Below are 27,357 nucleotides of genomic sequence, written 5' to 3'. Positions count from 1 at the left end.
CGAAAAATCCATTCTTAGCCACTGTCTTGGGAATTTCTGAGAAAAACCTTCAAGAGCTCCACTAAATGTCTCCTTGAACTTGTAAGCAGGAAACCATATTCCCAAGAGTACTAGTTAAATACAATGCCAAAATCTCTTCAGTACTGAGTCATCAGCTCTAGTTCTTACCTTAACCAGTTCAACATACTGATGTATAAGATGTCAAGCATTAAGGAACATAGACTGCATTCACTTTGAGTGCCTGCTATGTGCCAGTCACCATATATGGTGGTGCTGTTATAAAATGTTAAGATATAAATGCTTGAAATGGTTCTGATTTTTTTTTTTTTTAAAAGCAATAGTGTAAAAAAGACAACACTGTCACGTATTTATTGACTACAGCAAATTTAATTTCAAACCCCAAATACAGCAGAATATAAAATTACCTAATATAGGAGACTTGGCTATACAATCACTCACAGAAAAAAGGTAGCTTCAGTTGTGACTGCTAGTTTAATAAGTTAGCAAAGTATGGCTGCCAAAAAAGTAAGTTGCTTTAACAACAAAACATACCAATTCAATCTGCCCTTACAAAAACAGTTTTCAGTGTTACTGTACGCTCCCAGCAGTAGTAGAAAAACTTGGAAGCTGATATTTAGGTATGGAGCATGATTTGAAAAGAAATTAGAAAGCATCCAAGAGGGTGAAAAACAGGTCTAAAATTTTAAAAACACTTGAATTATGGCAGCATCTGCCTAAGTTGTTTCTTTTTCTCCCTTAAGTGATTCTACTCAATAAAGTTTGGGAAATGCTACTGCTACAGTCTCTCTCTCTGAGATTCAAGTGCAGTATATACGCATATGAAACTTTCATACAACGCCTTGCCTTTTGAAAAAGCTATTTTGTACTTACTGAACTCATAAAATCAAAAAACAATTAATGGTGAAATAGTGTTAATTATTACAACGTCACCTGGGATATTCATGCAGAGACTGGAAAACCTGTTACATATAACGTAACAGATGCCTATTAAAAGTAAGAGACCAGAATCGATCTACAGATCTTTCGAAGATTATATAATTTTAGACTGTCATTAGGTAGAAACAACCTATTCTGGTTACATAAAACATGACTAAAGATTTGTCTAAAAATTAACCCAGGAAAGCAAAATCAGAATTTTCCTGGAGTGGAAACCTCAGGATTCAAAAGCTCTATTAAGTTTAGGTATATCATACCATTCTTGGTAAAAAGGCCACAAGTTAGTGTGAGATGTCCAAGTGGTTTGGGATTGAAAAATACAGAAGTCTATTAAAATAAATTTTGCTATTATGAGATGAAGGTAACTCATCAGGCAAATAATGCCTACTCACCACAATTTGAATTTTAACAACTTCTCACAAAGTATCTTTAATCAACACTACTACAAGAACAAAAATGATAAAAATAACTTTATTGCTTCCCCATCTCTTACCAAAAAGCTGCCATAATAAAAATACTCAGATAAGTAGATCTAAGAATGAAGCTTTATTAGACAATGAGAACAGCTTAAGATTATTTCACTAGAAGTATTTACCTTTAGAAATTGTTAAAGCAGGCGACCACTGTGATCTTAGAATATCGAGACAAATGCTGCCATTACTGTTAATATTTGGATGATAAATTCTTGTTGTAAATGCAACCTAAAACAAAAGCTTTTAAGTATTTTATTCAAATAAAAACAAACATCTTTTAAAGCAAAACTTAAAATAATCAAGCCACAATGTTAAAAATGTCATCTATTAGCATAGAAGTTCTAAATATTATAGAAACTGATTTTTACAATCTGACCACAACCCCCCTGCCTCCTGTTTTTACAACAGAAACCTAAACTTTTGGATAAAAATTTCATTACTCATATGATGTAAAGTTCTAAAGGTTACTTTGGCCCTACCATATCATGAATCAAAGGGCAATTTAAAGGTATTTAATACATTCATTTATAAAAGCCGTAACTTTTGGATGTAACCAAAAGTTGTAGACCATCTCATTTAGTTTCATTAAGTTACACAGGCACACCTGAGTCTGCATTTCCACCGTACATAAAACATAAACTTGAATCACAAAAATGGAAACCATCACATTGCATCTATAACATTACTAAAGACTGTTACAGTGACATGTTTATGACCTTTGTATATTACCTTTTCTAGTTACTCATACAGATTGAATTTATGTTAATGACTGAAAAGTCAAGGATAATATGCTTTAATACCTATAAACCAATCAACTCAGTGCACTAAGCAACTCTAAGCTTTCATAAATTTACACTTACATATCCAAAACTGTAAGCATAATAAGCATATGCTGTAACAATACGTGCAAATATAAATTGAAGTTGGACATTTGATGCTTACAAGACAACAAAAGCCCAAAAATCAGAATCTGTGTAACAATAATACAGATAAGGGGGGAAGCTTCCACATGGTCTGAATCTTGCAACATTAAAGAAAAAGCAAACCTTATTCCTATTTACAAAGTTCAAACTGAGGTCTAGCTCTTTAAACCAAAGGTTAAGAGTCAGCATCTATATATCAGTGCCTCGATTCAACATATACATACAGCCTACGCAGAACGCTATCTTCCAAGAATGCACTATTCCTTTGAAATAAAGCATAAATCTGTACTAACAGATTTTGAGGGAAAATACTTGCCTTAGGTGGTTTGAAGGGGTAGTCTGTAGGAAAATGAATTGTCAAAAAGAATACACCGCCTTGATATGGGCTGTCATTCTGTAAAAGGAAAAGTATGCTGAACTCAAATTTAAAATATTATTGCTAAATATTCCGTAACATTTGTTTCCAAGCATTTCTCTAATAATGAACCCAAGTCACCTATTTACACTGCAATAAATAATCTATTCCATGAAAATTCAGTCTATAGTAATAGAAAAAAACACTTAAAACTTATACAGTAATAAACCCTAATCTACCTAGAGTGATTTTACACAAGTCACCAAAATGTTTTTAAAAGTTATCCAGAAACCAAGTATTCTACATCTCAATTCTCAAAGGAAAAAGTACACACAGCAATAAAGCCTACACAATGTTTCAGAATAATCTGTAAATAAAATTTTACATGTGTAGATTATTTCTTCCAGTGCCAGATGTGTACAAATGGCTTTACAACAGTCCATTCTGCCCACTGGCAAACCAAATGTTAGCTATTCCAGGTAACTAACACACACCACCTTCAAGAGAACAGAGAAAAGCCTAAGCTTCTTATTTTAATCAATACCAGAGAATACGTGCATTGTCCCTATTTTATGCATGAGAAAAATGAGGCTTGAAGAACTTAGTCCAGTGTACAAATGGTAAATGATAGAACCAAGATTCAAACACAAGTCTTTTGAAGACCACTTAATGACCAAAGATACTGACCTACTCAGGAATTTAAAGTTAAAATGTGGAATGCCTAACTGCCTCTGGGTATGCAAAGAACCAATCCGAAAACATGTTTTAAAACTTACATGAACTGGGTTTTTACCAACACTGACTCCCCTCTATTAGAAAGGCTTTGTATATACAGCTATATGAGCCTTTCACTATGCCCATTCTGGATATCAGGCACATAAAAAACAGGCCTGACGCTAACACAGTTCATCTAATTCCTACCCTTCTGTAAAATAATTAAACATTAATTCAATTAATCTAACCCCTTGCTATATACTGTATGTGTAAGGGATCCAAAGAACGATTTTTTTATCTTGATGAGCTTACACTCTGATAGACATGTAAAGTAACTGCAATGAAATGTTATAGGTATCATGAAATATGAACAAGGGACACGTGGAGTTCAAAGAAGAAAGGTCAATTTATTAATGAAGAATCAGGTTCAAAGAAATATACAACTAGTAAATGGAAGAGCTTTTATTTGAGAGGGAGTGTCACTCTGTCGCCCAGGCTTAAGTGCAGTGGCACGATCTCGGCTCACTGCAACCTCTGCCTCTTGGGTTCAAGCAACTCTCCTGCCTCAGCCTCCCAAGTAGCTGGGATTACAGGAATGCACCATCACATCCAGCTAATTTTTGTATTTTTAGTAGAGACTGGGTTTCACCGTGTTGGCCAGGCTAGTCTTGCAGCCTCCTGACCTTGTGATCCATCCATCTCGGCCTCCCAAAATGTGCTGATTATAGGCGTGAGCTACCGTACCCAGCCAGAGCTTATTTAAATTGAGTCCTTCTCCAACTCCCAAGTCTTTCCCTCTTTTTTTTTGTGGGGGTGGAGGACGGGGGGGAATGGGAAGGGGGACAAAAGAGACGCAGAATCTCGTCTTGCTGTTTGTTGCCCAAGCTCGAGTAAAATGGTGCAACCTCAGCTCACTGCAAGCTCCGCCTCCCAGGTTCAAGAGATTCTCCTGCCTCAGCTGCCTCAGTAGCTTGGATTGCAGGTGTGCACTAACGTGCCCAGCTAATTTTTTATTTTTAGTAGAGATGGGGCTTCACCATGTTGGCTGAACTCTAACTCCTGACCCCAGGTGATCTGCCTGCCTCAGCCTCCCAAAGTGCTGGGATTACAGGTATCAGCCACCGTGCCAGCCCTTTTTCATATTTTCTACAAAATATGGAACTAGAAAAACACCCAGGTCACTTAGAATGTGACCTGAGTTTATTAGATTAACGTATCTTTGTTAAATAGTTACATTAATTATGAATAGATGCTTCAAATAGCATATACTTTCATCTGATCTGATACTATACAAGATATGTTTTTTCTGTGTAAAATTAACAATTTAAGGGTAATCCCAAACATTAAAAGTGTTTTTGTTTTTTTTGAGACAGGGTCTTGCTCTGTCGCCCAGACTGGAGTGCAGTGGCACGATCTTGGCTCATGGCAACCCTCTGCCTCCTGGGATCAGGTGATTCTCCCACCTCAGCCTCCTGAGTAGCTCGAACTACAGGAGTGAGCCACCACAGTCGGCTAATTTTTTTTGTCTTTTTAGTAGAGATGCAGTTTTTTTGTCTTTTTAGTTGAGAGGCTGGTCTCAAACTGCTGAGCTCCAGTGATCCACCCACCTTGGCCTCCCAAAGTGTTGGGATTACAGTCGTAAGCCACCACGCCCGGCCCTAAACATTGAAGTTTTAATAACCTAATTCCAGAAGTTCTTTGTAAGCTTTCATTTCAATTTTCATAAAATCAAATGCTGTCTACGACTGCTTCTGAATAGAGGCAATCTGCTGATGGGATTTAGGCATAGCCAAATTTTGTTTCATTTGCTCAAAAAAAGAACTCTATAAAGGAGGCAAAATATTTCAATGTTACGATTTAACACTAAAGTTCTGCCATACCAAAAGAGGAAGAACTACGAGGTTCACAGATAATGAAACTAGGCCATATAAAAAATTGAGACCCTATGATATTTAAATTCAATTATGAATCAGCAGCACACACCAAAAAGAAACAAAACCCCCAAAGAATAAGGAACACTGTGATCAGCAAATCGACTCAAATCTTACAAGTCCAGAATTTATATTACATTTTTTCAGAGACCTTCTACTTGTTTTGCTCTTATCAGTGCAAAAGTTGCTCCCTCACAGTGCCTCAGCTCTTCTGTGGCAATAAAACGTTGGTATTTTTTTTTTTTTTTAAAGTGGTGTTGTCGCCCAGGCTGGAGTGCAGTAGTGTGATCTCAGCTCGCTGCAACCTCCACCTCCCAGGTTCAAGAAAATTCTCGGGCCTCAGCCTCCAAAGCTGGGATTACAGGCATGCGCCACTACACCCAGCTAAAAATGCTGGTATTCTTATAGGTTGATTTTCTACTCTTAACTGCTGACCCATAAAAATTTGAGTTGCAAAATATATCTCTGGTGCAGTTATTCATTCCAGGGCATATATTCAAATGCTTACTGATATTTCTACTTGGATATCTCATCTCATGCGTCCAAAACTGAAACTTGTCTCCTCAATCCCTTTTTTCCTGTTTATTAATAGCAAGCCATAACTGAAAGCCATAAACCAGGATCTCATCATTGACTTCTTCCTCTCTTATCTCAGTCAAGATAGTTATCAAGTAAGATCTTTAAAATTTCTTGAATTAGCCTCTCCTTTATGCCCACTGTCACTACTACCTTAGTTCACGATGTTATCTTCAGCCTAGATTATGGCAATAGCTTACTAATGATTAACCCTCCATCCTAATGATAAAGTGGTCTTTCAGAAATGTTACTCCCCTGCTTGAAATCTATGACAGTTTTTAAGATAATTCCAACTCCTAAGTACATACGGTGCTTTATGATCTGGCTGCCCACCTAGTTTCATCTTCTGTCTCTTCTATAGAACATGTTCTCTACTGCACATAAAATATTATATGGATAACATATCTTTTTCTCTCCCCTGCTTGGAATATTCTTCCTTATAATATAGCCCTTCCTTTGTCTTATCTGCTCCCTACCCTTCTTTTATACCTCTTTAAGCACATAGTTACCATTATCCACCCATATATCTAACATTTACTTATATTTTTCTTTTATTAGACTACAAAGCTCCTAAACGAGTAAGGTAAAGATGGAAAAAGTCTTCAGCTATCAGTAACCTATGTGGGAAATGACATAACACACTTGAAATAAAAGTTGAAAAAATAATTCTTATGGACAAAATAAAATAGTACCTATGGACCAATTATTTTAATTCAGATAGTTTTTATGGTTGATTATGCTCAGGCTGCCAAAGGTTACATTTTTCAGATACTTTCACATTTTTCACAGGTACTCTCTTCTACATCTCTGTCATAGATTAGGTGGAAGTTAGTGTTGTTCTCTAAATCCATTTTTTCTGCCAACTCCATTTCCAATAAAAAAAAAAAATTTAAGCAAGTAAATATCAGAGGCAATAGGTAAGGAAGTCAATTTCTTCTAATTGCATCAATTCTTGTTGGAAACTAACCTTAATATAGTACCCCCCACCCATCCCCCGCCGAAAAAAACCACACACACAAAAAACTAGCAATGCTGTCATTTCTTTCGAAGGTTTAGTTTTTAGTCAATAGTTGTGCTTCCGAAGTAGCTTACCTTCAGAAATAAGCCAGTACACATGATTATTAAAACTAAGCAATTTTGCTGCATAACTAATGATCTAAAGGATTTCCCAACAACTCACTAAAATCAGTTACTCTATTGAAACTTAAAATTAGATGGTATATTCCCTACAAAGTCAGGAATCTTCAGTTCTGTGGCACTGGCACCACTTTAAGGGACCTAAGTAGTAGTCCAAAGCAAAAGTGACGTTGTTAACTGTCCAGTTCTCCCACTAAATCCGTAATTTATGGGTTGCTTTGGGTCACGACTGCTTGCTACATAGAGTAACCATACTCACAAAATAAGCTACTATTTATCTTATACAGTGATGCTTTGTCACAAAGAAGTATTGAGAAGCCAAAAGAACAAAATGAGTTGTTTCACTGGTGCAGTCCACAGTAAGCATATAGTTAACTATTTAAAGCTGGCATCTAAATTATGTGCTTACTTATGCACAAGACAATACCCGTACTTTGGGTGGATTTTTATAATCTTTGACTCCTTCTTGATACTTACCCACCCAACAGTGAGAACTAACCTTTTTAACTGAAAACATATTTCAGTGAGTACTGCTACCAAAGCAAAACCCAGCAGTTGTGGTTAATCAGGTTAATATTTAAATAGTTCTGAAAATCACATGCTTCTGTCTGTAAAAGCAGAAAACTGCTAGTCATTATATTAAAAGGTTGCTGAAAAAATTCAGCAAGGAATAGCCATCATCTGAAATATATATTTAAAAAATGAAAAAAGGTAAACGTTTTCTGAAAATAACAGCAAATTAAACTGCTAAAAAATCTGTCAGAATAAGCAACACCATTCTCTAAAAAAATTACTACCATACGTATACTCATCATTCATGTTTCTTTTTGATTGTCTACAGGTATGTTCCTTGCCTTTTGGGAAAAACTAGTGTGTTGTTCAAAATAACAAAGTCTAAACTGTCAAGTAGAAAAACCAACTAGTTTTAAGGAGTTGGTTTATTCTGCACACCATCCAATTAGAAATTTTAATTACCAACGCTTCTGTGCTTTCTTAGTATTGACAATTTTTATAATGAAACTATCAACTACCCTCTGCATCAAAGATGAGCTTTATTTTAAAGCATTTTATAGAATTCTTTGAAAACTGGTAATCCAAAATGGGAAAATTCTAGAGGTCGCAAAAGCAACTGCTTTACAAAACACTAGGTAGATAATACGGAATTGACCTAGTAGGCATTGTGGTAAACACATATCCCATCTAAAAAAGGGAGGCAGCTGTCATTCCATCTCAAGCCATTACTGCTTATGGAATGTGGGCCTACTCAGAAGGCTTTTATTTGAAGACTGCCAGCTTTCAAAAACATTGTGTGGGCCAAACTGGGTAACTCAACATTTAACTGCGTGTATTAAAATTACACAATTTTGCTACCAAATTACATAAAAGTAAGTACTTTTAAAACAAAGTAACATTTAAAACATTAAAAATAGTCCTGTAATAACAAAATGCACAATCCTGGCTTCGTAATTATTAAAATGATACAGGACATTTCAGATTATTAAACTTAATATTTGCACCCCTGCCATATCTTACTTTTAGTTTTTCTACCTTTAGGGCACTAACATTTTAATTACTCTAAATTAATCCTCCCTGCTACAATTTCCCATTAATTTCTCCTACTCAGCACTTCATTCACCAATCACTTATTTTCCATCTTATCACACTTCAGCACTTGTTTTAGGTATCTGTCTCCTCTAATAGAGTGTAACTTCCCTATAAGATTGACAGGGATGTTTATTATGTTCAATTTGTATCCTTATTACCTGGCACACAGTATGTACTCACATTTGAGACAGAAAAATGACTAAAGTTAGAATCAGAATTACTAAATACTTGTTGATTCAACTCATCTACTAACTCTAAGAGCATTTTTTCCTTTAGAATTCTAAATATTACTTACTGACCATTATCTTACCTAGTACATTATTGCTCTTTATGTTGCTTATAAAACCACCAAAAAGGGAAGACAGTTTTCAGTAAGATACACATGTAACTTAGAAAACAAATCCTTAAGTGCCTTACCAAGTTAAAAAAAAAAAAAAAAGTTAAATATTTGTGTAAGATACAGTCTTACCCCAGGATGTTTTAGTGCGCTCTAATTCTCTGAAATTCTTAGATGGTATCCATAATTCTGAATATTCAATTATCCAGCATATAGTTGCTTATCTACCCAGGATAGAAAGGAATTTTGCTATATTCAAAATATCACTTTCTGCCTAAATATATTTAAATTTTGCATAAACTGAAGTTCTATAAAGAATCAAATATCAAAATACAATTAAGCTAGATTATTGGCAGCTGCAGTAACAGAATAAGATCTCTGAGTAACACAACTCATGGCAGGATCAGAGCCAGTAACTTTGTCTCTATAAATAACAGGAAGTTCCATGACAATGCTTTACACAGTGCTATGAAGAAAAACTGAACTGAGATACAGAGATGTTTGGTAGGTCATAGAGATGACTATACTCTAGAACGTGAACACAGGGATAGACACGAAGTACACATAACAAATGACTAACTCATTATGTTGTTTATGTCAAATGCAGTACAACTATGGAATATCCAAAATAGAATTAACTATATGATAAAATAAACCTACAGCCCAAGTTAAAAATTACAACCAAATCAATGCTGGATTTTCACTTAAAACTAAATTTAAAAATTCTTAATACTTACAGGTCCCATAATCGTGGCTTGCCAATGAAACACTAAAAAAAGAAAAAAACTCTGGTTATCTAAAAATTCACAAGCTTAAAAAAAATTAGGCATAAAAATCAACTTGAAAGTTACTTACTATCATCCCCAACTGGACCTGCAGAACATTGTGCTGGAGGGTCACGGGCCAAATCACTAAGTTCCTACACCAAGACAGAAAATGGGTGAGTCACATAAGCTTAATTTAAGAAAACAAGCAAGTGAGTCCACTGCTTTCAGTTACTCTCACCCTATTTTTAAAGGCACACTCCATCACAATTCACATAATATATTCCATTAGGAGAAAACATGCCTGAACATATGCTGAGACAATCAGCTAGAGTTCGTAAAAATATCTATGCACACACACTGATACAAAATTTTTTATTTACATAAACAAAAGCCAATCTCTTACAAACCGAAATAGCTATAATTAGATATTCTCATAGTTTAAGAGCTTAGACCAGGGAGAGCTCAACATTCATGTTATTTGTTGAACTTCCAAGACCACTTTCAGAGGCCCTCAACTGTCTTAAATTCTTTGTTCTTCCTGAACCATCCTTCCTCCCTAATCCACTAACTCTATTTTCCACCTGAAAACAAACCAAAAAAACTCTCATGGGGCTAAGTACCTTTCTTGTTTTCTAATCTCCTTATTCTCTCAACTTTTTTTTTTTTTTTTTTACTCAGCATCCATTTTTAACTATTGAAATTCTTTTTTTTTTTTTTTTTTTTTTTGAGACGGGAGTCTCCAGGCCGCAGTGCAGTGGCGCAATCTGGGCTCACTGCAAGCTCCGCCTCCCAGGTTCACGCCATTCTCCTGCCTCAGGAGCCCACCACCACGCCTGGCTAATTTTTTGTATTTTTAGTAGAGACGGGGTTTCACCGTGTTAGCCAGGATGGGTCTTGATCTCCTGACCTCGTGATTGAAATTCTGACCCTGAAGAGTGTACTTCTGTAAGTAGAAAGACGTTTGCTCTTAACATATACTCTGCACAATTCAATATGAACGTTTTATTTCCAACAAGTATGTAGTTCACTGTTCCATGACTTGTGCATAAAAATATGAATTATCTACTATGAAAATATAGTTTATTAGAATATTAAGATGGTACAGCTCCATCTTACCAATGATATAACCAATATCTAATAATCACAAGTTAAAAAAAAAAGACAATAAATAGAACCAATGTTAATACACTACTGCCTTCAACATTTCAAACTAACAGTTTCTCGTAAGTTTAGTCTATGGCATAAGTGAGTATACCCATTAAGTCTAGGGACTACTATATCTTCTATATCCCCTTTCTCATATAAACATGGAAATAACAATGAAGGGTAAGGTTTGGGATTCCATCTGAACAGCAGAAGACCACTAAGTACATGGCTCATGCCTGTAATCCTAACACCCTGGGGGGCAAAGACAGGGATCGCTTGAGCCCAGGAGTTTGACTGAGACCAGCCTGAACAACAAAGGGAGACCCCCATCTCTTCAAAAATGTTAGCTAGGCATGGTGGTGCATGCCTGGGGTCCTAGCTATTCAGAAGACTGAGGTAGGAGGATCACTTGAGCCCAGGAGGTCAAGGCTGCAGTGAGCTGTGATCATGCCACTGCACTCCAGTCTGGGCAACAAAGCTGTCTGAGACAGAAAAAAAAAACAACAAAACCCTGTCTCAGAAACAAAAAAACAATACAAGACCAAAAAAGCTAGACTGGGCGCAGTGGCTCACGCCCGTAATCCCAGCACTTTGGGAGGCTGAGGAGGGCGGATCACCTAAGGTCAAGAGTTCGAGACCAGCGCTGCTAACATGGTAAAACCCCGTTTCTACTAACACCACAAAAATTAGCCAGGCATAATGGCGCACGCCTGTAATCCTAGCTACTCAGGAGGCTGATGCAGGAGAATCACTTGAACCTGGGAGGTAGAGGCTGCAGATCGCGCCAGTGCACTCCAGCCTGGGGGAAGGAGTGAGACTGTCTCAAAAACAACAAAAAAAACCCCAGAAAAGCTGAATGTACTCATATACAAAAGACCAAGTACTAGAAAGCAAAAGAAAGGATGCCTAAATAAAAGACACAACAGAGAAGCAGAGGCGAGAGGACAGCTGGAGCCCAGGAGTTCAAGACCAGCTTGGATAACACAGGGAGACCCCCATTCTCCATAAAAAGAAAAAAAAATTACAATAAAGCCAGTATCAACTGTTTACCACAATATCAATGCATCCGTGTGTAACTACAAAACATTAATCTTCTTTTGGTCTACTAGAACAACTTATTCCCTATAACTACAGGAATTTAAAAATGGAAACAGGTTTTCAAAGTGGGTACATGCACTTTTTTTCCTCAACTGTGATCTTTTGTCTGCCTGTGCAAAATCAAGGACACAAAATGCAGAATTTTCAGTATAAGCTCTCTCAGAAGGGTGCAGGGAATGGGAAGAAGAGCTAAAAATCTTAATTTAACAAGGCATAGTGGCATGTGCCTGTAGTTCCCAGCTACTCGGAAGTCTGAGGCAGGACTAAGCCTAGGTGTTTCAGGTTTTTGTGTGTTAAATGATCATGCTGGTGGATAGCCACTGCATTCTAGCTTGGACAACGTTTAATGCCTATTTTATACCGGCTTCAGATGATTACTTTCATTCACTACATAGAATTTAAACACAGTGATAAATTTATGTAAGGGTCCCACTATGGCACCGACATGGTTGGGAGAAATAAATGAGTCCTCTAAATTTTGTTCATTTTGTTAAATCCACTGGAAATCTTTAAAATAGGCTCTCAACAAACTGAGGGGCCAGAACAAAAAACAACCCAGCTTTCGAGGCTTTTAGAAAATTAGAATCATTGAATACATAGCTTGAAAAATCAGATGATGTTGACATCTTTCCCTGCAAAACTGAGGAACTGAACAAATCAAACAATGTATGCACCAACAGTACACAAGCCTGTATCTGTGCTTTAAATATTTCAATTTGTGGGAAAGCTCTTTCAATGGAGCTGCTATTTTTATCGGGTAAGTTTGTATTCCGTACCAGCATGGAATAAAATTGAAATTTTGAGAAACACTGAAAAAGAAAAGAGACTACATAAAGTGTTTTTGTCTTGTTAAAAAAGAATTGAGACTTTGTCCCATTTAACAGGATTTGCTCTAAGCTTTTAAAACACCTTAGCTCCCAGAGGGTATTTTGCCATTTAAAAAATTATAGTATTACAGACTAGAGTCAATGGGGGTTATTAATTTAAACCTTATTAACCTCAAAAGTGCTACTTTCAACAAGATTAAAGTAAGACTATTAGAGATAGTAGCAAAACAGCATTGAGAAACAGGGCTAGGAAACTAGAGTACACAAATAAGGACTAAGAATAATTGTACGACCTTTAAAAATGTTAAGATGATCAACACAAAGTTTTAACTGCTCTAATAGTTTTTTAAAAATTAAGTTTTGATTAAAGCTGTTTAGTTAAAAGTCCACCAACCCTCTCCCCTTTTAAAAAAGAGATGGGAATCTCACTGTTGCCCAGGCTGGACTACAGTGGCTATTCACAGGCGGAATCACAATCATAAGGCACTACAGCCCAGAACTCCTGGGCTCAAGGGATCCTCTTGCCTCAGCCTCTTAAGTAGCTGGAATTGCAGGTATGCATCACTATGTACAGCAATTTGTTGAACAATAAATGTACACTTTTAACTGTAAAATTAAACAATGAATTTTGCTGATTGACTCCATGTGGGAAGAAAAGGTGACGCTAAGATTTTTGGCTTGAGCAAAGCATGAGATTGGTATTAAGTAAAATGCTCAACTTACAGGTGAAGCTTGTGGGCAGATGTAGAGATAAAGTAAGTAAAGTAGGATAATGTAAGTAAAGACTCGATAAGAAAAGTATATATACAAGTTGAGAACAGCCTGGAAACAAATACAATGTATCATTAATAAACAGATGATGTTTATAGCCATTCAACTTGGTGAGAGCACTCCCGGAACAGAAGGTCCTAGGAGTGAACGCTGGACTAATTTAACACTAAGAAAGGGAACCTTGGCCAGTAACCCGAAAAGTTAAAAGAAATAAAGAATGTGAAGAAAGGCTTTGTCACAATAAACAACACTGCAGGAAAATTAAGAGGCAAATATTTGCCTCTTATGTTCAAAATGCACTTCAGAAAATGGCCAGTTGTTCAGGAATGGTCAGTCTAGATTAATGCCATAAAACAAACAACAAAAATAGAGTAGGCAAGGAGAATTGTCCTGATATGCTGTGCCAATTCACTTTTGAAACTCATCACAACTACTTACAAGGTTGCCAGAGATCCCAAGATTCACAATTTTAAGACTGTATATCACACCCTTTATATGCTTGTCTATATAGATATACCCTCATGTCTTCCACATATTCAGAAATGGAAGAAAACTCATTCCAAATACTATTGATTCTGATCAGTGGGAATTACAGAAATTCATATCGCAGTTCAACAATCTGCAGAAGAAACGACATGGCTTTTGGCCTTCAAAAATTTTTAACAGAAAATATTAACTGAACCAAATCAGTATTTCAGACGCTTTTTTTTGCAACTTAAATTATCCACTATTAAGTAAATGACTTTTTGTTTGAGATGGAGTCTCGCTCTGTCATCCAGGTTGGAGTGCAGTGGCGTGATCTCGGTTCACTGCAACCTCCGCCTCCCAGGTTCAAGCGACTCTCTTGCCTCAGCCTCCTGAGTAGCTGGGATTACAGGCACATGCCACCATACCTGGCTATTCTTTATTTTATTTTTTTGTAGTTTTACTAGAGATGGGGTTTCACCATGGCCAGGCTATCTCGAAATCCTAACCTCAAGTGATCCACCTGCCTCAGCCTCCCAAAGTGCTAGGAGTACAGGCGTGAGCCACTGCACCAGGCCTGCAGTCTTACTTTTAATCTTACTCAGGCCTACTTTTTCTCAGGGTTCTCCTCTCATCTCTGAAATAGGGATCACTACCTGGCACATAATGTACTGGTACTTAACAAGCAGACCATGTGTAGACCAGCCATCCTGAACCAAGATTCCTGGGCAAGGCTCTTAATTCATCTGTTATTGAACAAAAGCAAAACTGCTCCATACGTGGGCCAAATATAGCCACTTGTTTTATTTAAATTTTTGACCTATGTGATAAATCCTGATGCTTAGTTGTCTAAAAATGTCTTTGTAAGCATCTGAATATACCTAATACTGAAATAAGAGTTTAAAAAGCTGACAACACAATCCGAGTTTTACATTTATTTACTCATAATTACCTCAATAAACATACTAGATTTTACATTTAATACATGTTAAAATGTCTGAACAAAAATATTTAGCGTAATTTTCTATTTTTTTTGGAGATGGAGTTTCACTCTTGTCGCCCATGGTGGAGTACAATGGCGCAATCTTGGCTCACTGCAACCTCTGCCTCCTGGGTTCAAGCGATTCTCCTGCCTCAGCCTTCAGAGTAACTGGAACTAGAGGTGCGCGCCACCACACCCGGCTAATTTTTTGTATTTTTAGTAGAGACGGGGTTTCACCATGTTGGCTACACTGGTCTCGAACTCCTGACCTCAGGTGATCACCTTGGCCTCCCAAAGTGCTGGGATTACAGGTGTGAGCCACTGTGCCTGGCCAGAATAAATATTAAGATAAAATATTTTAATTTAAAAATAAAAATAATGTAATCATGGTTGCTCTAAACAAAATACCCAATAATGTTGGAATACTTCATTATAAATAGAACTAAAGGTCAGAAAACTACAAAGTTGACCTAGAATATAAACACCATACTACTTCAACGTTACACATTTCAATTACAAAGAAAGTAAGAAAGTATTTCTTATAGAATAAATGAGTTTTCGGCACACTGATATTTATCACTAAGCCTTTAAATGCTAGCATTATCATCCTTTTAGAGTGAAAGTATAATTTCAGCTAGTTAACACTGGGTTTCAGCTCTTCGCTCCAGTAATTTCAGGTTCTTGTTACTCTCGTAACATTTCTAAACGCCTTATTTTCCAAGTTCTCCATCATCAAAACATCTCTTTAGTAATAATAAAAGATATAAAAGCAGGCCAATTAACTTACCTACTTTAAATTCAATACAGAAAAATGACCTAAGTATTTTAACAATCAAAACAAAGGTTTTTTTTAAAGATAAAAATGCTGTTCTTACTTCATCATTTTCTTTCTTGCCATTTAAATAGTATCTAATATTACTATTTAAAGTACCACTTAGTACCCAATAGTAACAAAACCATGTACAAACACTTACCTTTGAGCTATCAAATAATTTTTGTAACATTATATGCCCACAGAATGAGCAAGACAGTATCTTAGGAAAAAAATGTGAGCAAAGAGTAAGTCACAGCAGATGCTCTTTGTAGCTAGCAGACATTATGTCTACTCAATAAACCATCTTACTCATGAATTCCTTTTCCCTTACTCCAAATCATGTGACTGTAGTCCTGGGTCAGCCATCATTAACCAATTATTTGGACATGACTAACCACAGAATTTTGTTCCCTCAGCTGGGACCCAACTATTAGTCCACTGTCCATCCCAACCCAAGATTTTCCAAATCAAAGGGACATTCTTCCTTCTATAATCAAGAGCTGTAAGAATGTGACCCACAGCTGTTGACAGGCACGTGTCATGGACTTACATGGTAAAGTCAGAAGCTAAAGAGACCATATTCAACAGCAGCAATAACAAAGAGCTGACTTTCCATACAGATGTGCAATTTTGGTTCCTGAGGTTGTAGCTTGCTCTGGTTCCTATACCTATTCCATTCATTGTTAACTATCCCAGTTTCCTTCTAATAAATCCCTTATTTAATCTGGATTATATTAAGGAGTTAAAAAATATATACAGCGGTAGTGAGAGACCAATTCTGAATACCAATTATTTAGATTTTATCCCACTTCAAACACAATTTAGTTTTTGAGTTTTGCTGAAAAACATGTAAGAAATCTAAATGAAGCTAAGTCTCAAAATTGAATTAGGAGTAACAAGGTTAACTTTCACAATGGAGGTTAATTTAAATCCATTTCTAAAATGAAAGTGTAATGTTAATTTCACCATCAAAACATTCATTCATTCACAGGAACACTGCCTTTTTGGTGCCATGCATGTTAGGTATAAAAACACCAAGATAATTAAGATACAAATGCCTCCTCAGACTCAGCTAACAGAAAGCAGGTGCAAGACAAAACAAAAATTATACTTTAACAACCTACATGTTTAAAATAAAGGGATTCAAATGCTCTGTGAATCCTGAAAAACCAACCACTAACTTTTCTTGGGTTTAGAGGAGTGCCATTTGAGCTGGGTCTTGATGGAAAAATAAGCAGGCATTTACCAAGAACAAGGAGTAAGAGAAGCATTCTAGGTAGAGAAACTCAAAGTCAGGAGCGTCAAAGAACACAGGGCATAAAAATTTGCCAGAACAAATACTGCAGACTTTAGTATACCAGACAGAGTATACTAGGAGAGTGGCAGATTTAGCTAGAAAGGCAGGTTATGACTTCATCTTTTAAAAGAGCCCTTGAATTTAGACTATTCCAAAGGCAATGGGAAGTCACTGATGGTTTCGAAATAGAAGACAAATGAGTTTTGATTTTTAAATATACTAGCAGTCGTACACCACAAGTGTTTAACTGTACTCTTATAACCACTTTACGGAAATAGAGCTCATCTTCTCTGTTTTACAGTTGAGTCCCTTAAGAGAGGGGAAAGAAATGATTACATTCAAGCATAGAACATGTTCACCTTTAGGATAGGTGAACTAAGTGTACCTACTAACAATTTAAAAATTAGGACTAGGGGTAAGTTTCAACAAGGTTCCTTTCTCAACAGGGTGTCCTTGTAAAGATAATTTAATGTTTGGCAAATTGAGGGAAAAAAATCTCAACTGCACCAAACTATTACTCAATGCTCCAGAATGAACACGATATGGAAAACTAATGTTTTCCTTACGATTTATTTCTCCATAACTATCCCCCGTTAGTCTGTATCTCATTATACGTAGTGTGAATCCAGTACTATTTTTCAAGTTACATGGCCTGAGAAAATGATTCTATCCCACGGCAAGACCATTTACTGGACTGGAAATCAATTTCCAACGACACCCATATTCAGCATTTTTAAAAGTAATTTTGTCTACGAGAGTCACCTAACAAAATGTTTTTAGAGCCTAAAGTTTCACAGGCTTCAGAGACAAAAACAATGTAAAAAATTCACACAATTGAAATTTTCAGCTTCTTATTCCTTCCTAGTAGTCTAGAGGAAGAGGAACAGTGCCAAGAACCAGAAGGAACAGCTCTCACCCGGCACCTGTAAAACTTTTTTATACTGTGCTGACTACCCCTCACCTAAGGGGAACAGCATTACTCAACTATTAAGACCACTGAAACAGGAAAATGTTTGGTTGGGGACACTGACATACTTTAGGAATTGCTCAAGGCTCCACTCACGTTGAAGGGACACTAAGATAGATCAAGCACATACAATCAGGGCACAACACTAAGAAACCGTACTAGCTATAAAAAGAGCTAAAAGGTTGGACATTTCTTTTCCACAGAGTGCTCTTTTAGGAAACTTTCTCCTTTTAGTGTCATCTTCCTCTGAGCTGCTTCTCCTCAAACTTTCTGCACACTTGGCTAGTGTGAGAATCCAGGCCTTCTCACTGGAAAAAATACTTGTTTGAAGAGCCTGAAAATACCTATAGGAAAAGAAGTCAAGGACACCCCTCTCTGCCTTCTTTCTAAGCTAGGTAAATGAGACCCTCTCAAAGCTTTCACGTGGTCTAGTTTGCCTCATTAGTTAAAACACTACGAAGAAACCTGAGACAGGAACAGACTTTACACAACTGAATTGTTTGCCTATTTCTGAAGACCTGGTGGGCACCATGGTAGAAAATAAGGCAGGATTTTTTTCACCAAAAAAATCTCCCTAAAAGGCAACCAACAGGTACAGCTTAAGCCACTGGTGACTGTTCTCATCTGGAAGTACATGATTTAAGCAGTAATGGGTTTGGCCACTATTTTTTTTATTCTGAAACATTCCTTACATGAGATTTTTAATACAAAGCCTGCAAATGGTTTATTTTGAGGAAGACCTTTACTGTAGTCACTATGGGATATGGGATTTAATAGTTGATTGTTGGAGATGTTAGACTATGCTTTCTGCTTCTCTATTCTCTATCTTCCTCATTCAATGATAAGTGGTACTAGCAGTGGTGACCAACCACAGGCTTCAAAGAACAGTAGGCCAAGGTATTGAAAACATTAAAGACCTGAAAGGATACTAGCAGAAACATAAGAATGTTCCCTCCCTTGCTGGGCGTGGTGGCTCACGCTTGTAATCCTAGCACTTTGGGAAGCCGAGGCAGGCGGATCACCTGAGGTCAGGAATTCAAGACCAGCCTGGCCAACATGGTGAAACACCATCTCTACTAAAATATAAAAATTAGCCGGGAATGATGGCGGGTGCCTGTAATCCCAGCTACTCGAGAGGCTGAGACAGGAGAATTGCTTGAACCCGGGAGACGGTGGTTGCAGTGAGCGGCAGTTGTGCCACTGCACTCTAACCTGGGCAGCTGACCAAGACTCCATCTCAAAAAAAAAAAAAAAAAAAAAAAAAAAATCCCTCCCCTCAGAGAGCTTATAAATTGGAAATACTAAAAATATTTGCGAATACTAAAAATATTTATTCACAAATATTTATGGATATTATGAATATTCATGAAGCTACAGAGCAGCCATGTTCCAGGAGCCCAATAAGTATCTGAACATTCGGTTAACTTTCTTTCAATGACAGCCAGTATCTGTTCATCAGATCAACGTAACCAAACGGTCGCATTTATGAAAACAAGGTTTTAAGTGTCAACCCTATTAAAGCGTAATGCCATAAATAACTTATTCCAGGTTTCATCCCCCCAAGTCTTGTCAAAATTTAAAAGCCTATATAGTGGCAAGGCCAAGTTCATGGATTCTACCTTTAAGACAGTAAAATTATCACCACGATGTTCCACAAATCATTTGTTATCCCAATCTCTACCATCTATTTTGCACGTCATCACATAAAGGTCATACAGAGAACAGAATGTAGTATAGATACATTCCCTCTCAACACTTTCGGGAAAACTAAAAGCTTATGCCATTACTAAAAGTTAATTTCTTGTATTCTATTTAAGAGTCTGTTTCTTTCAGAACTAAAGACAAGATTTACATGACTCAAAGACAAGATTTGTATGACTGTGAATCAGCACCATAAGAACAGCCCTTGCCTCAAAAACCTATACTGAGCAACACAAAACACTGCTTTGGGGACTGGACGAGATGACAAAATGAGGTGGGAAACAAAGGGAGTAAGTGTCTTAAGAAATTTTAAGAATCATCCTCAAGGAGACTTTACAACCAACCTAGAAAAATACAGAGGTGCGAACCAACAACAGAGTTCGAAATGCAGTGCAATTAGCTGCCCACCAGGCAGACAATAACTACTGTAATTGCTCATATAAAGATCTAGTTTACTATAAAGTAAAAAGTTTTATTAACTTTAATGTTACGAATGTCTGTATAAAATATGTAGATGCGAGTATCAAGGAAGGAACAACAAACTTCAGAAACATGGTTATTTCAAAAGAAGGATGCTTGGCAAAAAGATATGAACAATTTCACAGAACTCCAAATAGTCCCTTTAAAACGCATTTTAATTTGAAATTTCTTCTGAGAAATCCTTTTTTATCTTAAGGATTAACAGTAGGCACTGCACAGTATCTCACTGCCTCACTGACAAGGTATTAACTTCCTGTTTAGTTGTAATTATAGGTGAAACAAGCATGCGTGTTCATTACATGAGGTACTAAGAATGGACTGAATATTACTAATGTTCTTTCAATCACCACTGAAGGTAAAGTCACTTAACATCATTCGAAGCCATTCTTTTGTAAGCATTATTTAAAAACGGGCAAAGAAACCCAAATTTAGATTTGAAGCTCTGCTCCATGAAAGCAAGTAACGTATTTTATGGACATTAAAACAAACAAACAAAAAAACAAAGATTAACAGCCAAACAGCTGCCCAGTAGTAGAAAACATTCAATTATACATTAGCCATGAAATTACAGCAAGGTTAGCATTAATGTAAGTATTTCATACTGAAAAAGGTACAAGAAATCGTGACTCACAACTGAGAAACATTTAAATAAGACAAATTCAGCTATGAAAAGTTGAAGGTCTCTTTCACAACAGATTATGCTGAAAGTATAGTTAGGAGATAAAAATCAGATGTTTCAACAAAGTATAAAAACACTTCCCTAAACTTTTCCCTTCCCTACATAACAAGGTTGAGGGTACAATTCTGAATAAATCTTATCTATTAAGAGAAACTGGACAGTAAGATACTTGGTGAATGCATTCATTTTTAATTATGAAATAACATTGCTATGGTAGCAAGCTCAAGACCACAACATTTCCAAGAATGAAGAGTTTTATTTCGCTAATTTCAAAATACTGGTTTTGGCAAAGGGAATTTTAAGTCATTATAATACAAGACAAACCACACTGTAATAATACTAGTATAAGAAATATAGTACAGAAAATTTATTTTACATACCTCCCCTACTAGATCTAATATTCTTGAAAGGTAAATGTACAAAGTGACAAACAACTATTCATATGTTTACATGCTTATTTTCACCACTGAACGCAAAGATTACCATAGGTAAGGACCATCTTCCTCATTTATTCCCTGGGACTAGAATACTACGTCTAATGCAGATTAGGACCTTCACTCCCCTGTATCTGTGGTTCTTAATCAGAGAGGAGCTTCAGAATCACCTACAAAATTTTCGAAATTATGTGTTTCCAGGGAAAATGATTTAGTAAGTCTAAGACCCCCATGCAGCTGTATTTTTTTTTTTAACTCTGAACAATCCGACATTTAAAAATAACTAAACAATTGGATTGTAACACAAAGGATAAATGCTCAAGGTATATACCCCATTTACATTATGCATTGCATGCCTGTATCAAAATATTTCATGTAACCCATAAATATATACACCAACTATGTACCCACAAAATTTTTTTAAAAACTCCAAATGTTCTGGAATATAAATGTAATTCATGTCACACCCAATAATATATAATATTCAGTAAGCTCTTCTATACACTAACAGATACAAGAAAACTGCTATTTAAAAAAAGAATGCAAAAACCAACCTAGGTTTGAGATTTTAATCTGAAAGATTTTTTTTGTCTCAGTGTTAGGAATCTAGTTTCTTTTTTAATAGATAGATTATAGCAACATGCTGTGGAGAATCCTCAAAGATTGCCTGTCTTGGATAAAAAGGGTCACCTAAACTCAGGCGCAAAGTCTGACAGAGCAATCTAGTGACACAGTAGTTCATCCCAGTGATGGAGCATTCAACTTTTTATTTGTGTAAATAACAAAAACCAGAAACAACACTGCAGATGAGCATGACGAAAGAAAAGTATGCAGTGTCAGTAATGCATCCTTTTTCAAATTAAACAAATACTGAGGTCTTATTATTATCAGCATCCTTCAGACACACAACTATCCTACACATGAAGTGAGCTGGCTATGGACAAGCCTTGAGGACCATATATGAAACACATGCAAGACAGTTTACCCAGCCTATATACTAGTTGGGGACAATAAGTATATTTTGTTCACTCTAAGACATCCTAAGCAGTTAACTGGCACATGTTAGTTTTCAGTGCTTGAATAAACTACTCCGAAAGAATTAAATCCACTTCTACTTTCAAAACATTATTAGCTAAAATCTTAACTCACAAATTAGCTATAACCTAAGAGTAAAGCTAACTCCCAATTACTTAGATGTAGAAGTGGGAGAGCAAAGCAGCTTATTTCAGGTAACAAACTAAAACCACATACATTATAAAACAGGAATTGAAGGGCCAGGAGTGATGGCTCACGCCTGTAATCCCAGCACTTTGGGAGGCTGAGGCGGTTGGATCACGAGGTCAGGAGATCAAGCCAAGACCATCCTGGCTAACACGGTGAAACCGTGTCTCTACTAAAAATATTAAAAAATTAGCCGGACGTGTGGCGGGCGCCTGTAGTCCCAGCTACTCAGGAGGCTGAGGCAGAATGGCGTGAACCCAGAAGGCGGAGCTTGCAGTGAGCTGAGATCGTGCCACTGCACTCCAGCCTGGGCGACACAGTGAGATTCTGTCTCCAACAACAACAACAACAACAACAACAAAAAACAAAAAAAAAAAGGGGGGGGGGGGAAATTGAAATGGTTCAAAAAAGAGCTTGAGCTTTTGGTGCCTACCTGATTTGAATCTCAGTCACTTACTAGTTGTGTGACTAGACAACTATTTCTCTGAGCCTGTTACTTCATCTATAAAATTCTCACATCTATCCCACATGGTTGTCTTGAAGATTAAATGAGTTACGGTTTAGATGGGACTGCATTGTCTGAACTACTGTAATAGGCAATACTATATGCAAAAGTAAACCGTTCTGAATGACAAACCTAAAGGATGATATCAAACTGTAGTTAAGAGCACATACTCTGGACCAGGCTGCCTAGGTTCTAATCCCAACTGTCACAACATGAACCCGGAGTCATCTTCTTAACCTCTGTGCCAAAGTTTTTCAATTTCGAGATGGAGATAATCTTGAAATTATCTCAGTGGAAGTGGTGGTAGGAGGGAAACCAAGACCAAATGAGGGTTTTTTAACCCTTTACCCATGGTTTCCCTGCTAGCTGCTTGCTTATAATCATATATAAAGACTAAAGTCATACTTCCAGAAATAAAAACCCTTATGAAAACTTAACAGGGTGTATATAATGAAAACATGAGCTACTGTTTTAGGCTTGGTTCACATATTTATCTTCAAACGTCCCTAAAACACATATACTGTAGTCCCTGTTTAATGGGAGTGGCAAAATTGTCTACGGCTCTCAATACCAATCTACTTGGAGTGCCACTTTTAACTCCTGTTGTTTAATAGCCCTATTTAAGACCATTATTACAGCTCGTTCAAATAAAGAATACAGGAAAAAAGTTGATTGGTCTAACAGTCAAAAAACTTACTCCAAGAACATAGCTGAAACAAAGTATAAACTCAAAAGCTCGATCAAATGGACTAAAGGTTAAAAGTATTCCAATAATCATTTCAGTAAAATATTAATGAAGAGTACAGATATATCTTAATATTTGAAATGTGGGACCATCAGACAAGAATAAATTCGAAATCGGTACGTAACACAAGCATACCATACTGACATCGACGGCTACTTGACTCCGTATTTCTAGAAGAGGTGCCTAAACCGAACAGCATTCCAGTTCAGAGCTGTCCACTCACTAAAACTGTTTGGATGTGGAATGTCTGTTAAGTTGCCTCATGTGATTCTAACATTAACAGCTGAAAAACCAAACCACATGCACATGTCAAAGTTTCTGTAAGTTGAATCAATAATGTTCACATAAACACTGGTATTTCCAATCTGCCAAGTTTTTATGTTGTGTCTATATTACATAAATCTTGAAAATATTTACAAAAGGAGACAACCTGGTTAAGAGTACTAACCTAGAAATCAAAGTTAACAAAAATGGTTTTTAAAAATTATAAACGGTGATTAAAATAGTAATAACTAGAAGTGTCATGTGCCAAGAGCATGTTCAAATTTGCACATTATTTAATCCTCAAAACAAAACTAAGAACTTAAAATTTGTTTTGTTCACTGCTGCCACCCCAATGTCTAAAACAGTGCCTGGTACATATTAGGCACACAGTCATTTATTGTTCATATTACAACAGATACCCTTCTTATAGAGGCACATAAACTTGCCCAGAGCTAGAATTCTAACTGGAGCATTTCTGCTCCAATATTCACACTCTTAGCCACTGTTACATTGTCTCTCTAAAGCTTTAAAATCATTTAAGTGGTGTCACAGCAGCTGGGTATGACCTGTAAGAGAAAAAAAATCAGAGGCCTTCCTTTAACGTGTTCTGTTCCACATGCACAAAAAGCTATGGATCTGAAACTATTCCACATTTTAGTGGCCTAAACTAATTCCAACAGAAAAGATTTTTATTTGTGCTGAATGTTACGCTCTTTGTGTAAACTACACTGTAACATACAACTGGGCTTCTCCAATATGTTCCTGGCCTTTAAAGTGGTCACAGAAAGAGGTTGTTATTTCAAAATAATTTTTACTTTAATCCTTAACTCCTAAAAAGCTTTTCTTCCTCTTTTCATTTCACAAATACACAGATTTGAATTTGTATTTCGCATAACCCAAAATGACGATGTAATGAAGGCCCAAAACAAAATTCAAGATTTCGTATCAATACATATTAAGAGTGAATATTTAAACCTCCCTCTTTCATGAAACACCAATCTTGCCAAATAAACTTCAGTCATAATTAAATAAATGCAAATGTAGTATCAAGTCTATTTTAGTAAAGGCAAATTCTTCCCATTCCTCTCAGAACTCTTTTTAAAAAAGTAATCTATTAAAACCAAAGTTTCTAACACTCACCGCCCCCCCCACAATTTTTCTAGTAAGGCTGAATTTATTCCATGACATTTTTTTCAAGTTAGCTGTAAACACTCCACCCTCTTCGATTGTGCAACAACCAAACACACCACACAAACACAAGTCACAGAAAAGGGAAATACAGTTTAACAGTTTGAATTTAGGTAAGTTTTGAGCAGAGGGTCTTAGAGCAGTGCACAACGCGATATAAAAGTTAACATTTAACAAAGCATATTATTTCACATTATTACGAAAGGAGATGCCGGAAAGAGCCTGAACCAGTTAAAGCAGCCGCCATCTTAAAATGCGGGATAGAAGTTAGAGCAAGAAAATGAGACTAAACCACCGGAGGTGGAGGTTCCGCTCACTCCCAGAGCTCCGAAAAATCCTAATTTTTTTCCAACTTAAATCGATAATATACTATCAAACCACATTTCAAGTAACGAAAGAATCTTCCCCAAGGGTGTTATTAAATAGAATGAGGCAAAAATAGGTACATTAGCTTTCCCTTACTGCCATCGCACCCCTTATCCACCCCCACTCTCCAGCCAAAAGGAAAAGGGAGCTTCCAGAATGCCTTTTACATCAGTTCCCGGTGTCCCTCGGATAAATAGCTTCGGGTGAAAAGCCGCAACTACAAAATACAGGAAGTGGCAACACTGTGTCATTCCATCTCCTCCCAAACCCACTTATTCGGTGTAACCTGCCCAGAGTTGACTAAGAGTTTCTACTAGACTCACTGAGTGTCCTTCAATACGCAAGACTTCTATCCGACCCTCAGTCAAGTTCGGGACTCGCCAGATTTTTTTTCTCTCCTCCGAGTTTTTTTTTCCCCCTAGAAGGCCTAGATAACCTTGATCTCACAACTAAAGTAAGTTTTCAAACACCAAGAATAGGAAGCGCCATGACATCTGCGGGAGCGTCTCTCCGCAATTCGGACCCCAAAAAGAACTCTTTTAAGCAGCAAAAAAATAAAATAAAGGCGCCTTAAGTCACTCTCCTCCACCCCTAATTTGCACCGATTCCACTGAAGCACACTCAGGATAACACCTCATTTGCCACAAGTGTTCTCCGTTTCCAGGCTTTAAACTTCATTTCTTCAAGAAGTATATCCGCGTTCTCCATCCCCCCATGGAAGAAGTGATCCAAGAGGTATTTTCAGAATTATGCTTCCTTCCCACCCCCACGCTTTCCTCTTGGCCCGAGCCTTCCTTTTCTCCTACCACCCCATGCCCTTGTCCCCGCGGGTTACCTTATTAATCCGTTTCAGCGCCATAGTGTGTGCTTGTCGTCTGGCTCCTCACTCTCTCGGTGTATGCTCAAAGGTCCGGCCAAAACTCGATTATCCCGGCGGCGGGGCAGGATTGTCTCGTCTCACACCAGCTCTGCCAGACACAGGCGCCTTTTGCAAAAACGGAGCAGATCAGCACTCGCACAGGCCCCGGAGAGCCCCTGATGAATCCAGGTCCCTTAAGACGGCCGCGATCCGGGGTGGGTGGGGTGGCGTGGCAAAGCCACCAACAGCCTGTGTACCGTGCTTTCGGCCCGAAGTGGGGGCGAGGGTGACGGGAAGACCGGAGGTGGTGGCTACAAGTTTAACTTCCCAGCTTCTAGAAAGGAAGAGACCCGGGTGGGAGAGGAAGAGGCGTAGGAGAAAGGGGTGGGTGCGGGGCAGGGTCCGGAGCCCAGCAGAGGAGGAGCCGGGGCCTAGTTGGCGCTATACCGGCGTCACTAGGGCAAAGAAAGGCAAGGGGGGAGGGGGAAGCATAAGACTGGACGGACGCCGGGCTGCTTTCGGTTTCTGCCCAAAGGTGCGGCCGGGGAGGGGAAGGAAATAAAGGAAGGGAGGCTTGATGTGTGTTGCTGTCCTCGCAGCGAGCTATTCTGTCACCCCTGACGCCACCGTACACTCACTCCGCCTTCCAGCGCGCTCCCGCGCGTGCCCGCCCAGCCACCTCCACCACGCGCCCGTGTTATCCCTGAGGCTCCGGCTTAGGCGCGAGGACGCGCCCATTCCCCCTCCTCCTCCAGCAGGAGAGACCGCGGCTT

The 27,357-nt window shown here is 37.6% G+C and overlaps 1 protein-coding gene across 11 annotated transcripts in view; it reads right to left on the bottom strand.

Moving 5' to 3' along the window:
- The window catches only part of UBE2D3 (ubiquitin conjugating enzyme E2 D3), a 71,848-nt gene that overhangs the window by 3,934 nt on the left and 40,557 nt on the right, over positions 1 to 27,357 (bottom strand). For 4 of the 11 annotated variants that reach the window (XM_063611158.1, XM_055296882.2, XM_055296883.2 and 1 more), the window contains exons 2-6: positions 26,561 to 26,710; positions 9,864 to 9,927; positions 9,746 to 9,777; positions 2,670 to 2,747; positions 1,553 to 1,658 (exon numbers count right to left, since the gene is read on the bottom strand). In XM_063611158.1, coding sequence (XP_063467228.1) covers positions 1,553 to 1,658; positions 2,670 to 2,747; positions 9,746 to 9,777; positions 9,864 to 9,927; positions 26,561 to 26,584 — 304 coding nt within the window. In that variant the 5' untranslated portion in view covers positions 26,585 to 26,710. Of the gene's footprint in view, positions 1 to 1,552; positions 1,659 to 2,669; positions 2,748 to 9,745; positions 9,778 to 9,863; positions 9,928 to 19,653; positions 19,690 to 26,560; positions 26,919 to 27,357 lie in introns of those variants that run through there. The other 7 variants (XM_063611157.1, XM_063611156.1, XM_063611155.1 and 4 more) reach the window with 4 other exon arrangements.

The sequence above is a fragment of the Symphalangus syndactylus genome, chromosome 10, assembly GCF_028878055.3.
Source record: "Symphalangus syndactylus isolate Jambi chromosome 10, NHGRI_mSymSyn1-v2.1_pri, whole genome shotgun sequence".
In the NCBI taxonomy this organism is placed as follows: Eukaryota; Metazoa; Chordata; class Mammalia; order Primates; family Hylobatidae; genus Symphalangus; species Symphalangus syndactylus.
The sequence above is the reverse complement of the archived record's forward strand: the minus strand, read 5'-3'. Positions and strand labels throughout refer to the sequence as shown.